The sequence below is a fragment of the Falco rusticolus genome, chromosome 4, assembly GCF_015220075.1.
Source record: "Falco rusticolus isolate bFalRus1 chromosome 4, bFalRus1.pri, whole genome shotgun sequence".
Lineage (NCBI taxonomy): Eukaryota > Metazoa > Chordata > Aves > Falconiformes > Falconidae > Falco > Falco rusticolus.
Window position 1 is genome coordinate 13,008,073 of NC_051190.1, and position 15,722 is coordinate 13,023,794.

Below are 15,722 nucleotides of genomic sequence, written 5' to 3' on the forward strand. Positions count from 1 at the left end.
ATACATTTAGCCATCAAATAAAGCTTAAAGCCCTTGCTTTTAACAGGCAAGCCCCACATCTCTCCACAGGAAATTAGCCTTATTATTAAAAGCTTGTAACTAGGGAAGAAGATAGACACGTGCCTCCTTTTCCCCTTCCCAAAGCAAAAACACCGACACCAAGGCATCCAGGGGATCATACAAGTTTTTGTTCAGTTAATGAAATATCAGCCACAAAATCTGCAGAGAAGCTCAAACACAAACCTCAGATATGCATCTCACAACCCACTCTGAACCCACTCTGCTCCCTTGTAGGAAAATTTAAAACAAAACCAAAAAAAAATTATGAAAGGTTAATTAAGCCACAAAACAAATGAAGACTCTAGTCAGAAGTACAATTACCTCGGAGTGCCCTCCACCGGAGGAAGGTCTGCAAGAAGTGCATGCTCTTTTTTCTCAGTCCCAGAGGAGGTGGCAGCATTAGCAGGACCAGGTCTGCTCCACCGCTCGCTCACAACTACTCCGGCATCCGAACCTCCTTCCACCCCTAGCACTACCCTCGCTCCAGCCTTAACGAAGCGCACCTGGTCTGCTCTGCTGATCACTGATGTGGAGTCCGGGGTTTCTCTCTCTCATTCTCTCTCCCTCTCCAAATAAGCAATTAGCATGAATAATTACAGCTCTGATAATAATACCCAGCCACCTTTGAGCAAGAGGGAAAAGACTGTAATTAACTCTTTCTTAGGGATCAGAGGAGGTTGAAATAGCACAAGCCTAATTATCTTCTTCTAGGACGCCTCCTGGCTACTGAGAAGCTGCCGAAAGAGTGAGTAGCAAAGGTCAAGTAACATCCTTTTAGAAACCTCTCCATCCAACCCAATTTTATGTGCCTGCTACCCAAGCGGTCGTTAGATGTGGAAATTTACACAAGGGGGAAAAGAACCCACAGCTTCCCCGTTGTGTGCTTAATCGGCAATGGGCCGTCCATCCACAGACTGCCCGCAGCATTATTCCATGATGAATCTTTAACCACTGAGGACTTTGGAGCTGTTCCCCTGCCCGGGAACATGTTGTGGCAATATGTGGGTCCTCCTGTACACGAAGCAGAGCCACACCAGCAGGAGGGTTGCTCCCACCAACCCTGCCCAGGAGACCTGACCCCAAGCTGGAGAGAGCACCGATGCTCACCCTGCAAGGGGCTCCATAAACCAAGCGTAAAGGCGCAGAGCCTTCTTCCTGCCCCATCTCCCAGGTTGCAAAGCCAGGGGAAAAGCCACATAAATAATGCAAATGAGGACTCAAGATCAAATCAGGTGGGAAGCTGGGGTGAGCATGGTTAATGTGCCTTTGCATCAAACCGGCTTCGTCCCGTTCCCCAAGCGTCTCCTGGCAGGCAGGTGGGACAGACACACATGCACAGCCTGCTCCCAGTTCGTTCCGAGAAGCAAAATGTACTACATGCACCACCCCAAAAAGGAGTTAAAGTGAGCTCAGAGACTGAAACAACAGATGCAACAATTGCCCCAAATTCCCCAAGGCACTGAAAGGGGGCAGGGTTAGATCGTTGCTATAACATGCTCTCTTCATGTTACCAGAAAAAATTATTAAGTTATTACACAATCTTGTCATGCTTTATTGCTATTGCAGTGTCTGGAGATGTTATTAGAGTGAGCTGCAGTGCAACAGTCGGGTATGCTGCCCTCCAAACACTCCAGTCTCTTATTAAAAGAGCACACGTTCTGTTAATATCTCCTCTCCACTGACCTGAAATGTTTAAGAGTAGAAAAATTAGTGTGTTTATGAACCCTTATCACTAGCCTTAGAAAACCTGCTGAAATTTTTATAATTCTCCAAGCACTAAAGCATTAATTTTTATATTTCTAAGATTCTACATAATAACTCTTTTATTTATGAAGTCCAGGTGCTCAGGGCACTGCAGAATATAATAAAGCATACTAAAATACAATAAAGTATTTATTTAGATAATAATTTGAGAGATTTAATGATTTTGTAAGTGGGACTTTACCAAGATGTTGCATATAATGTGTATTTTAAACTTCCTTACTTCATATAGTCTTTAATTACAGAAATATCATCTTTTTTTGCTAATTTCTTGAAAAATGAGAAGGTAAGCATATTTGCATAGGCAGCCTGAATCCCACAAGTTATGATGTATGTTAGTTTTCCTGTAACATGAGTAGTTCCACGATAGATAGTAGACTGCTACTTAAGTAGACTAAACAATGGTATAAAGTGAAGCTTATACATCATGACCCAGCCCCTGAAACAGTAACTATTAATAAAAAATATGACTAGTATGGCTCAATGGTTATGATATTGGGCTCTTAAAATGCTGTTTTGTTGTGAAAAAAAAACTACGCCTGGGCTACCTACACTTACAGCACAGCCCAACATAATTCCAAGAGCTGGTTGAGTTTGGGGAAAAGAAGGAAAAAAAAAAAAAAGGCATTTTAGGCTTGAATTTTAGTTTTACTCTGATCTAATTGCCAGGGCAGTGAGTCCAGCTCTGCTCTGGATTCCTTCCAGCTTACGCATTACCCTCAGCATCTCTGACCCAAGCGGGTTATTTATGTGCTATTAATGGACACTGAAGGTGGAGGCACACACTATGTTTCCAGTCAGAGAATCAAGACGTCATTCCCACAAGCTGGATCTGACCCCAGGGATGGGGAGAACCTCAGTGGTGCTCTGCACCACGACAGTGACAGCCTCCATCACGCTGTGATGGACAGTCAGGGCTCACAGGGACCCACTGCCATCTATCTGGGAGGTGTTTGAGGTCTTGGATCTTCACATTGAAAGCTTTACAGCGAGGGCACGTGGGCAGAGGACACAAACCCACATGCCTCTGCACTCCATATCTGCACAGGGAGCCCCAAAGAAGATTTTGCATAGATTTACACCAAAGCACAGCCCTGGAAGGTCAAGCAAAACATCCCCAACGGATCTGACAGGGATGAGCCATTCAAAAATTATAACCTATGGGGAAACTGCAGCACAGACAACATCTGGAGACAGTAAACTGGTCTGCAGGCAGGGGCTTGAGCTTTAAAAACAGACATGGGGACATTCAGAGGAGTGCGGCTTTGTAGCTCCATCATCTGGCTCAAAGTCTTAAAGATGCTATTTGATTAACACCTTTTGGTTACTACTGAGCTTCCTAAACAGCGAGTGAGTGATGCAGCCTGTTGCAGTCTGCTCTATACACTCAGTACCAGCTGCCTTCGGGCATTACTTTGCTAAAAACTTCCAACGCTTTCAATGAACATGTAGCAAAATCATTAATCATGATGACTTCCCGACAAATAATTGCTCTCCCTGGCTCCTTTCCACATCGTTGTGAGTTTCCACTTAATTTATGGACTCTAATAAAACAAAGTAACCCAGGCTAATGCTTCATCAGCTTCCTAAACATAAAATAATCAGCTTTTCCAACACCTTTGGTGGGGAGGGGAGTTAGCACTATTTTACAGACTTGAAGGAAGGGTGGCTCATCCAGCAGCAGGCAGGGAGTTTGCAGTGGCGCAAAGGACATACTCACACCTTCCAAGTCACATTTGCAGGGCTGGGGCACAAGCACCAGCTCCCAGCCCTGCTACACTGGGATGTGCCTGCTTGCCCCTCAGCACAGCCTCCCACACGTCCCACGGCTGTGCAGGGCACCTGCCACAGAGGCGCAAGATGAAAGGAGAAGGATGCAAACATCAGAGGAACTGGGGAGACCATGCCATAAAGAAACACAGCTAATTCCTTCCTAATTATTCAGACCTTAGGCCTCGCCTTACCCAGCAGTGAGGCTTCAAGCAGGAAGCACAGCAGAGGATGCTCAGGGAGGGAGGAAGGTGCCTTCCAGAGCCAGGAGGACTTGCCAACCCTCCCTGGGCCACTAGCTGCATATGGTCCATGGGCCCTGATGCCCCAGAGGGCAGGTGGTGGTTTGGGTGTTGCAAGCATTCAGCTCACCCATTCTGAACCACAACCCCAGTAATAGCAACTACAGCACCCACTGGGCACAAGTTCACCCTACACCCATCCACACACACGCACCTAACCACAGCAGCGTGCTTGGGGGGCACCCCATGCCTGCCCCACCACGGGCACAAGGCACTGCTACGTGCAGGCGGATGCCGGAGCACTGGGTGCAGAGAACTGGCAAATGTCTTTTCAGACATAGCCTCGGAGAGCAAATCAAGGCAAGATGCAACACCCCCCAAAACCAAATGGCTGGAGAAGATACTCCCTGACGATTACAAAAACTTGGATTGAAAGCTGCTCAAAATGTATCTAAAAGGGAAAGGGGCTACCAAACCTGGTATGTCAGATAAATCTCTCTATTGACGTTTGCCTCCAACGTGCAATTCTTGTGTTTCACTGCACCTGGAGACAGCGCTGGCCCCCTCTGATGTCTCCCCTTCACACCAGTACACGTTGCAGTGAAAGGCTGTATTTGGAGGGACAGGGCACTCAGGGACAGCTCTCCCCACTGACTTTGGCACATGGATGAGCTGGGACTGACAGCTCCCTGCAGGCAGAGCCCCAGTCCTTGCCCAGCAGCCATGGCAGGACCGCAGGGCGAGCAGCAGCCCGGGCGGCTGACGGGCTCTTTAAGCACCGCAGCACTGACCTCCTTGCTCTGTACTTCGAGGTGGCGGGAAGGGCTTGCAGGAAAAAGCAAAGAACTGTGAATCTCAGCAGAATTGGGGGTTGTGCTATTATACCCCAGTACCGAGGGAGAAGACTAAATAATTAATCACAGAAGCAACTAAGTGTTAACAAGCTGAGCAGGATCAAACTGCATGAAAGATGCAAAGCCCCTGCCCTCTCCCTCCCCGCCTTCAATGTGCTGACAAGCCTCATTTTAATAACTTTACTACCGGAGTCGAGAGAATATGCCACAAATAAAATAAAGAGATCCCAGCCCTTGATTACTTGGACTTGTACTGGGGATCAGCTTGACACCTCCTTTGCCACCAAGCATGGAACCAGTTCAGAGCCATGTTTTGCACTGGGAAGAACTGTGAGAGCAAGGTGTCCTGGGCTTTCGGTGTCACTGCAAGCCCAAGTGTGCAGGCAAGGATCTTCTGTGTGATGTCACACACTCTCTTTGTGGTTTTAAGGGAAGGGGGGGACATGCATATGGAATGGAAAAAGCAAACAAATAATGCTGCTTCAGTGCCATCCCTACATAGCACAGTCTGACTATGCAGAATTGAGCAGCGGTGTCCAGTAAACAGGAACCGGTGAGGATAACAGCCTGTGCACAAGACGGGAAGGGAAATACATGAACCCACGTAATGCCTCTCCTGGATGTTCTACTGAGTCAGCCATGCTGAGGACAAGATATTTCAATCATTGAAATTTTGTATTACCCTGCACGCAGTATATTCCTGCACAGACTACAGGGCTATAATATACTACTAGTACTAAGACACAACTACACGGTACCAGTATCAAAATGCATACCTCCCCAGCACACCACACACCAGACCCAGCCAACCCAGCATAGATGCTGTGTTACACCAGCTTGCGACGGAGATCTTAATTACTAACATCTACATCGCAGTCCCTTGACCTATCTTTATTAGGTTTTTTCCATCCTACAATGAGAAAAAGTTGTGCCAACTAGGGTGAAAAAGACCATTTGGACTCCATTGTGCCAGAAGCTACAGCAAGAAAAACTCAAATATATTTTCTGCTTATAAAGCACCATGACTTCCAAAAGGGCTTTGAGAAGTTAAAGTGATAGTCAGGCAATAGGCAGAGTTCTGCAATCCATCACTCAGATGCTACAATCTAAAGGGGAATAAGCATCCTGTTTAATGGCCCAGAAGAAATATATAGGATTATGGGGTATTTGTACACAGTTCAGGATACACGCACACACCACCTTTGCAGATCCTCTCCAGGAGTTTGTTTTGGCTCCAGTATCTTTATCCTGTAAAGTCCAAATAGGCTGATCCCTACGCAGCTGAGTGTGAGAAGATAATTCAAATAAGACAGCGAGATGGGCTTTTCTAAAACATCTGTGTGATTGCAGGGCACCAGCCTCATGAAAAGACTGATGTGCTGAAGCCAAAATGATGCTTCTGAGTATTCCCTGTAAGAAAACACAGAGCCCTCTCTTCTCCACCATGACATCAATGCAAACTTTTGTTAAACTAAGGAAAGTCATAATCTAAACCAATACTCACACTTAATGCGTTTCCAATCTCCAAGAATTATTTCGTAATACTACAGGCACCAAAACACCCATATTATCTTTAATCCCGTGTATTTTATCAGACAAACACAACGGACTGTGAAATTACCTCCTCCGTCTGTACCTCTTACTAAGACTGGAAGAGAACAAAGTGGTTTTTGCAGGCTTCTCTATCCAGGTATGAAAGCCACAAGACAGCAAGATTTACTCGGGACAAGAACCCTACACACAACAGAATACTGCAGGACATGTTTGCAATTGCAAAAGACGATACCACAGCATAGGTTGAGGCAGAGAGCTGAGACATGGTCAGCAATTCAGAATTTACTCATGCACTTGCTGACTAGCAGAGGCTTTGCTACAACACTTTAATGATACATGGGCTGAATATTTTACATTTCTGTGCATAAAACCTCACTCAGCCAGAACGAGGTTGTGTCCCTGGTGGTACACCATTTACATCAAAATCTCCCCCGCTTCTCAGCATGACTTTCATGTCCCCTCAGCATTTAGACAGCAGAGGCATATGTATGTGTGAGGATAGACAGGAGAGAGAAATATCTTTTTTAAACATTCATTGAGCTGGAAGTGTGGAAGATGCCAGCACATGAAGGGTTGATCTGATGTGGAAAAGCAGCTCTTTGAAAAGAAGGAACTGAACACCAAAACTGGTTCAGTGCAGCTAAATTGGTCCCCTAAGGGCCAGTGGTAACAGAAACCTTCAGTCCAAATAAGAACAAGTGAAATATTCAGCAACAGCATTTGATGCTTACGTGCAGGGGGAAAAAAGTGGTACAGCTATTGCAAAATGGAAGTATCTGTTACTCCAAGCTACAGTAGAAGTGGCAGATAAAGGGAGGGGTTGGCAAATACTGTGGGTGTGGCAGGGTTCTGGCAACCTGGTGCTAGTAACTGCAACATCTCCCAAGAACATGGCTAAAGCCAGCGATGGAGATCATCCCACTGGTCCCATCACATCAACCCCCTGGTCAGACTGGTCATTCTGGGCTCCCTCCCGGCACCACAGCTCAACGTCACACTTCCGGCAGTGGTGGTGGGGAGACACTCAGCATGGACCCGAAATGGGTCCCCAAGGAGCAACCACAGAGGATCCAGGTTCTGACCCATACAGGAGTAGGACATGTGTGAATAAACTTCCTCCTATGAGCCAAGGCCACCTCTGGAGATCTTTAGCTTTGATAGAATATCACAGCTCTTTTTGGGGAAAAGGCAGCATTGGATGGACAACCTTACTTAGACCCAGCTCGACACTTTAAAGCTTCAAAAGGCCCAAGCCAAATCAGGGCTGTCCAATATAGAGTTTGAAAATAAGCCCCTACGGAAAATGGGTCTTGGAGCAAATCCCAGGCCAACACTGTCACAGTGTCCTTGAATTCAGTACCATGGCACATGTTTACACCAGCCACCTGATGACTTTGTGTCTCCGCCTACCTCACGGGTTTCATTTGTCTCAATCAATCTTCTTGGCTCCAAGTGCTCCACGCCAGGGCACCGGGGGCCTGGATCCTGCCTCCACAGACAAGTGAGCCACACACCAAAAACCAGCATCTTGACACACCCCCCCTTCCAAAAGCAGGACTGTGCGACACAACGGTAAAACAAACACGGCAATGGGCTTTCTTTCCACTGTTAATACCTCCGGGTCTCTTCACGTGCACCCCCAAAAGCTTTAAGGCTGATAATATCCAGTCCTTGGGTTGAATGTCATCTGATGCCCAGAAATGGGAAAGGGACCAAGCTCTTGTTCTCTCATGGGGTATGTCCCTACACAGTACTGGGAGCAGGAGCCCAAGACTGCAGCTTATCCCTCTGCCTTTAGCAGCAGTAATATGGATATCCTGCAGGGTCAGGGGCTGTGCATGGCTTACTTTACCCCCAGAGGTTCCCAAAATCAGGGTGGACCTTGCTACTGAGGCTTTAACCATCAGCACGTCTGCTGTGCTGCTTGCAACCCAAATCCAGCCTCCTCCACCGCACCAAGTGATACCACCTTAGTCAGACACACAGACAAAGCCTGAACTATATCAACAAAAGCTCAGCTCTTGACTGTTATCCAAGAAAAATATATCCGAAACACTGCAATCACTTTAATTTATCCTGTGAGGGATGTTTGAATTGCTTTTTGTTGTTCAAATCAGTCTGTTTTATCCCCTCTATATTTCTTCGGGTTTTCTTCCCAGAAAGGAATGTATAAAAGCAGGTGCCCTAGTACCTGAATTTCTTGAGTCATTTTAATAGCTGTTATTATGATCATTGCTTGAAGACAAAACTGTAAGCAATAGCTCTTTCCAGGGCAGGAAGGGAATTCATCAGAAAACACGAGAACAGATTCAAAGAAAGAAAATGCATAAGAAATGAACTGCTCAGGGAAGCAATGCTTTCCTTACGGGAGAAACACAGACAGTGAATCATTACTGTTTAAATTCCTTGCTTTCTGAAGACGTCTCATTTTTATGAATGTTCAACTACATATCATAGAAACAAAAAGGAGTTATTTCTTCCTGTTTTGCCAGCCTGGATTGATTTTGTCAAAGAAAAGACCTTGCCGGTATCTCTGCGATATAAGACCACAGGTGTTGCTAACACACGAGGACAGTGGCTGGTAAGTAAACTAACTGGCTACTATTTTATTTTCCAGCTGGGATCACTGAACAGATACTGGATAAACTGATGCTCAGTCTTGGAGCCCTCACTTACAGGCAGAGGAAGAATTACTTCAGGAAGAGACACCTGTGCTATTGGAGTTACATCTCTACGTGCATTTCTTCTCGCACCGGCAGCAGATCTGAGGGGGGAAAGATTTTTTTGACTTGCAAAAACTGATTTTTTTTTTTTTCCCCTGTGACGATACAGAGGCTGTATGTATCATAGCTGATAACCTAAAATCATCTGAGATGCCAATTCCAGCTCCAGATCAAAATCAGGCACATGAGCTGCAATCTCTTTGCTCATGCGAATGTCCTGACCACCCAGGCATTGCCTGTTTCTCAGGGAACTGTCTCTTTCCCTTTAGTCTGACTGTGGTTAGAAAGCTCATTCTGGTCTCAGGAAGGAGTTTCTAATGGCATGTATATCAAAACACTACAGATCCTGCTGACCTCTGGATTCTGACTTTCCCTTTTAACTAAAAAAAAAATATCTCAATTACCTCCATGTCTTGGACCACTCACATGGGTTGCAATAGACCTGGGAAGAAATTAGATGGGGAGAAAGACACTGCCTTCCTCGCTGCCAGACGTAGCAGTTACAATCCTAACTTCCCAAAACTTTGAAAGATATGCAAACATATCTCAAGCAAAACAAGTTATAAGTAATGACATATATATATATAAGATATAAGTAAAGAATAAGTAACAGACAGATGGACCGTAAGAACTATGTGCACATCTTTTTACTGAAAAAGGATGCTATATCCTCTTGGTTACATGCTGGTCAACAGAGTAAAAAAGCTACATCTTTTCCCAGAAAAAGCTGAGTCTCTGGTAACTTCATGTTTAGGCTGGGGTACCTTGGTGAAAAGTATACTCACACACAGACATTTCAGTAAGTTTTGGGGTTCAATCGCTTTATTCTTTTATTTGGTGTTTGGCCCCAGTGCAATGGATGATGATCTATCCAAGGCAGCACAGTCACAGCAATAGCAATAGTATGAAGCAAACTGCTGCAAGACTCTGGACAAATGTCCAAAGCACTCATTTTCTGCTCAAGCATGTTTTCTCAGTGGAAAAAAAGAGTGTGTGTGAGAAGAAAACATTATCTCATGACTCTTCCTTCACAGTCCAATGCACTCCGATGAGAGAAGGGGAGTATTTGTTGTGAAGACAGACCATTTATTTGAAAAGGCAGTTAGTTTTCCCTTTGGTTTTGTGTTTCCTGAAATAGATTGTAAAGAAGGAAATGCAGACAGATGTCTTGGGGATTGATAAATCATGTGGCGATTTTGTAAGGAGCACAACCCTTCCCCTGCGCCCTCCCACTATCAGTTATTACGCCCTGAATTACACACTGCCATTGATTTCCACAGCTTTCTGTGATTAATCTGGCTATACTCCATAAAGCAAAAAGAGCAAGGAGAGAAAAGGAAATAGCTCATAAAAAACTAGGTTACAATAACCCTCAGGATCCAAGCAAAACCATGAAGAGAAAAGTTCAGCACTAGGCTGCCAGCCTGGGCAAGGACACAACCCTGACTCCAGTGTTGGACCCAGAGCCTCAAATGCACAACACGGAACACTTAGAGAAATGTTTTTATAAAGCCCTAATGAAAGAAAACAATGGAAATATTTCACAACCACCACCGAGGACTTAAACCAACGGTGCTATTTTCCTTCCCCTGAGTATGGTGGGATGCAACTAGCTCCTAGAACAGAGAGCAAAGTGAATGGAGGGATCCTCTCCAGATCCCATCCCAACACACTCTGCAAGGAGACAGATCGCTCCCTTTTACCCAAGCTAAACGAGCTTAAGGTACCAGCATAAGGTACCAGGGACGGAGCAGAAAGCTGGAGCAGCACTTCTTGTTATTAGCTAACTGTTGCATTAAGAGAGCAGCTGGTGACCACCACATTTGCTGGAACCAGTAGAAAAATGAACCGCATTTTAGCCAACAGCACGAGCCAATGTTGTTTAGCTTTCTGTTTTGTAACTCATAAACCCGTCTTTTTTTGGCCAGATTACAAAAATATAAATTAAAATACAGAGCTTTATACTTCGCTAATATGTAGCCTTGTTATCATCTTAGGACTCTACCTGAGCCAGAACACTGAAACCTCACTTCACATGATTTTTGTCCTCTCACTCTTACGCAATGCATTATTAAGATATTTTGTTAGTTAATAAAGCTATTTCATTTTATCCATTACCATTCAAAGTTATTCCATCAAAGTATGAAATGAAAGCCTAGTTTCTTACCAGGTATTTACACTGAGACAGGACAGAAAGCCAAGATCTGCCAGCAGGGCTATAGAACATCCTCTACTAGTAACATCAGTCTGTAGGTAACTTGAGTTCCTGCCTTTCTAGCATCTGATTTGGGGATTTAAGATAAAAATAAATATAATTTTGTAGTTGAATACAACAGAAAGTAGTTAAGGAAAAAAATCATTTTTACTGATAGGGGGTTATAATTTTGTCTAGTTGCTTCAGATGTCACACTGGGGGCACAGAGAAGCCTGGTGGGAGCCCTGAATTTTAAGACTTTCACAAAGAGGGAAAACTGCATTATACAAAGTTTACTGAGGGTGCCCACGGGGTGATTTTAGACTTTCAATTCTATCAAATTTGGGTGGATCTTCACAATTAAAACAAAAGTACTTCCTGCCACACTGAGAGAACAAAACAACTGAGAAGTTTAATAGAGCTAAAAAAACCCCCAAATTTCCTTGACATGGCCCTGGGGCACAGGAGCAGATTGGCCTCCAGACAGACCTACTACAGATCCCCTGTCAGTTCCAAAATAAATGAAGTAGTGTGATTTGGCACATCCCCGTGAGCACGCAAAGTTAGATGCCTGTACACAAGGGAAGAGATGCCACAGATAAAAGGCTCTACTGGCACAGGAGAATAGGAGATCAAGGTATTTCCCCACCCATTTTAAATGCTGGCTTTCACACTGCTTTGTGTACTATTTGTGACTTAGAAGAAGTAGGCAAAAATCTCACATAGCAGTATGTAAGGAGTGGAGTCAGGAGGAAAGTATCTCAATTACTAAACAGGGAAAACAACTTCCTTTAGATCCACAGTTTTAACATCCAAACCGTCTCTGGTGACATGTATACAATGCAAACAGAGAAACTTCAAACACACCTTATAAGCAGAAAGATGATAATTCTGAAATAATATTAAATAATACTGTTTATATTGACCCTAAGCTCACTGCATCTTACAAACTTTGGCAAACTAGGTTTTATTTTAAAAAAATAGTTAAACAGCAATTGTCAAACTATACTATCATCTGAATTTACATTTCTTTCTCTCACACACTGCACACATTGGCCAGCAGTGACCTCGTGGACCTTCTATAGCTTTCCAAATTCAAGGCCTGATTTTTCTCTATATGAGAAAGCAAATTAAATGTCATCTGAGTCAAGGAAGCTTTTCTTCATTCTCCAAAACCACCTGGCTGAGCTTGCAAGCCAGAGATACAAACCAGCAGCACTTCCCAGCCTGAGGGGCTGCCCACACATCACCGCAACATGCCCTTGTGCCAGGGGACACACAGAGCAGAGGGTGGTGTTCGAGGCCCTGCACCCGATGGACAAACCCAGCCACTTAAGCCTTCATCGATAACAGGATCTACAACACCTTTCAAGACCTCTCAGCAATACAGTGGCAAATGACTTCCCACACGCCATGCCCCGTTCATATTTCTAAGTCAGCAAAAGAGAAGCGTAAAAACAAATTTATGAGCAGGGTACAGCCAGTACTATTAAAATTACTCCTCAAGACTGCTTTTGAAGGTCTTGATTCCATCGTCCAGGCTGCCCACTGCTGCAGCCCTGCAGCCCTTCACAGGGAGCCCATCAACCAGAGCCATGGCAAATGGTCCCAACGGCATCAGCCCTCCTTGTCTTCCTGTCAAGTTCTGCCTTTAATTTGCAAGGCTGCCGATCGTGCACAATACAGGATTAATAAAAAACCCATTGCCCAAGGACAGAGGGAGGATATGCCTGGAGGTGAGTTATGAGAGACCTGACGGGGGAAGGGGCTGAGACAAAGTCAGGTATAAAGTCAAAATCAGTGCTCAGGAGTAGTCAGGTCTCCCTGTTCTCCCTCCCACCTTTAGCTTAGCATTAAATCACAGTCTGCCTGCCTAAGACAGGCAACCATATATCTTCTGGGGCTATAAAAACCATGTTTTCATGTTTCTTCCTTGCTACCACAAGAGATGGAAATGTTGTTTGCCATCACCCAACAACCCCAGCAGGTAAAACCCTGAGAACATCACATGGATCTTAATTAGATAGCAAAAGCTGATGATGAAGTGGGAATTGGGAGGTACGTCTGTCCCCTTGGTGCCACCCCATGAAACAGTGCATCACCCGTAGCAGCAATCATCCTTCAACCAGCATTTCTTATCGCTCCACTCTGCCATTAGCTCATTGCTCTTCATTTACCCCATCCTCGTTAATGGGCTTCTCTCAACTCCTGAGCAGGCTCTCTGCTTCCTAATTACAGCCAGGTAACAGGTCTGGCAGTCTCCTCACGCAGCAGTAAAGGGCCAGGTTATCTTTGGAAAGGGTTCTCCACATTATTTGGGAACCGTATGCCACCCCTCACCAACAAGAGCTGCGGTCTTGTGCCATTTACTCACCCCAGAAAAAGCATGTGCAGATCATGTCCCAGGCTCACAGGCACTAGAGAACGTATCAAAAACCCAACAACTAGTTTTATTTTAAAGAAATAATAAAAATCCATTATCTATGTATTCCCTGAGGAAAGCAGAAACTGCCTTTCTTCTGATTTTGAAAGCCATTTCTGGTGACAATAGTCATATAGACTGAAAAAGAAAATGTTTGAGACAAGCAGTTCAACTAAATTGGGGGGGGGGGGGGGACACGACACCTAAACACCTGGGTTTTCCCATTCAGTGAGATGTTTAAAGAAACAGGGATTTGTGGGTGGGGTGTTTTTAAGTGTCTTGGGAATCAAGGAACAGCTTTCTGAGTTGGTCTAGACTCCTAGTGTCTACTGGAATTAGGGTAGTGTTAATTCCTAGCTTCAGAATACCTCTAGAAATCTCCCTCCCAATCCTTGAAATTGCTGGTCATCAAGACACGGTGGGAAGTGTCCTTATCTGAGGCACAGAAACCCCTCTGCCAGCTTCACACAGCCTTGCCAGAAACAACACCTCCTGCCTCTTTGGGCTGCAAGTCCATCTGTCTTCCCAAGAGGCTGTGAAATGAAAAGGGATCAGACAATGGAAATATTTAGGAAGCTTGGGTATTTTTTTTAAGGTTTTTCACTTCTTTCTTTCTTTCTTTCGTTCTTTTGTTTTTTCCAGTCAGCACCTATCTACACCTTTAGCCACCTAAATATCAGCCATCTCTTGGCAAACACTATCCCCACTATGCAAAGAGAAATCAGGTCAGTCTAAAAATCTAATTTTTCGGTTTGCTATGGTTCTGCCGGCGCCACTCCCACGCTGATCAGCAGTGTCCCCTCACTGTTCCTGTCCGTGGGCCCTCTCAAGCACCGCCAGCCTGCATTAGCCCTGACGTGCCCCAGTGCTTGCTCTCGCCATCCTGGGCTTTTCGTGAGATTCTCAACTGGGACAGCGAGGACAGTCATTACAGAGGAAATAAATGCCCATTAAAACCCCCAACACACACAAATTGTTAATTGCAATAAGATAAATGGAAGGATCAAGAGTCCCCAACCCCAATTTCTAGCTTTAATAACACAGATACACAAAAACCCCCACTGTTTTATGTACAAAACAGAAAGGATGCATGGGCATGCACAAGCAGCACAAGGAATTTACCCCTTTTTTGCAGTAGTTTACATCTAGGGACAAAGCCCAAATTTTCCAAGCCACTCCAGAAACAGCCTGGGACTCACTGCACACCACAGCAAAGGGATGGCATGCCTGTTGCATGGGCCAATGTGGCTGCACTTCTTTAATGTATTCACAGCAAGTCAAGGTGGGCTTTCGCTCCTATTGCAACAGAGCACACACACGGGATCTGGGCAGGATTTGCCCTTGGGATACCAGCACACACTGTACCTTTTCAGCAAGAAGGGTTAATGCCACCTTGGAGACGCTGTCTTGATCACCAGCTTCCCTGCAAGGATTTATCACTTACCTCTGGGCTGCAAGGGCCCTTTTTCATTCAATGTGGCGATAGGCGCTTTATATGTATAAATATATATATATATATTTGGGAGATATATATACACACACATATATCTCCACCCTAAGAGACCAATATCCTCTGTGCTGGTGGAGCCTGGGAGGAAGATGAGGGATGAGCTGAGGTTGAAGGAGCTGTGCAGCGCTCAGAGCAGGTGACAGTCACTGGGGATGCTACAGCATCAGGCTGAAAAATGGGCTTCATTAGGAGACATAAATAGAACATGCCCAATCATTAATTATAAGATATTGAAAGGGCTGGACTGTAGCCACGCCGACAGAAGAGGAATCACAGCCATTGCCAGCTCGGTGGTTTGGGCTTAGGGAGCTTTCCTGTGTTCACCACTGCCCAGCTTTCATTGGTGCAGAAGGAACAACCCCATAAATATTCACCGCAGCAGCCTCAGAGATGTCCTCCGCTACGAAACATGCAGGTGAGGATAAATCCTAGGAGGCAGCTATCATCCTAAAGAAAAGGTGGCCAAGCAAGGGCTATAGCGGCGCGCTCAGCCTTGGGTTTCTGAGACCATGGGCTCAACCTCCCCACCACAGCTGCTTTCTGGGGAGAAGCCTGGCTTTGTGTGCTGGTTGCCCATGTGCTAAATAAAAACTGCTTTGTTTTACTGGCTACTCCAGGCCTAGAGGATAAAT

The 15,722-nt window shown here is 45.1% G+C and overlaps 1 protein-coding gene across 4 annotated transcripts in view; it reads right to left on the reverse strand.

Annotated features, from left to right (window-relative positions):
• The window catches only part of GRIP2 (glutamate receptor interacting protein 2), a 285,022-nt gene that overhangs the window by 112,481 nt on the left and 156,819 nt on the right, over window positions 1–15,722 (reverse strand). Inside the window, exon 1 of one of the 4 annotated variants that reach the window (XM_037385785.1) lies at window positions 382–856. The exons of the other annotated variants lie outside the window; for them this stretch is intronic. Within the exon in view, the coding sequence (XP_037241682.1) occupies window positions 382–460 (79 nt within the window). The 5' untranslated portion in view covers window positions 461–856. Of the gene's footprint in view, window positions 1–381; window positions 857–15,722 lie in introns of those variants that run through there. 4 annotated transcript variants of the gene reach the window in all.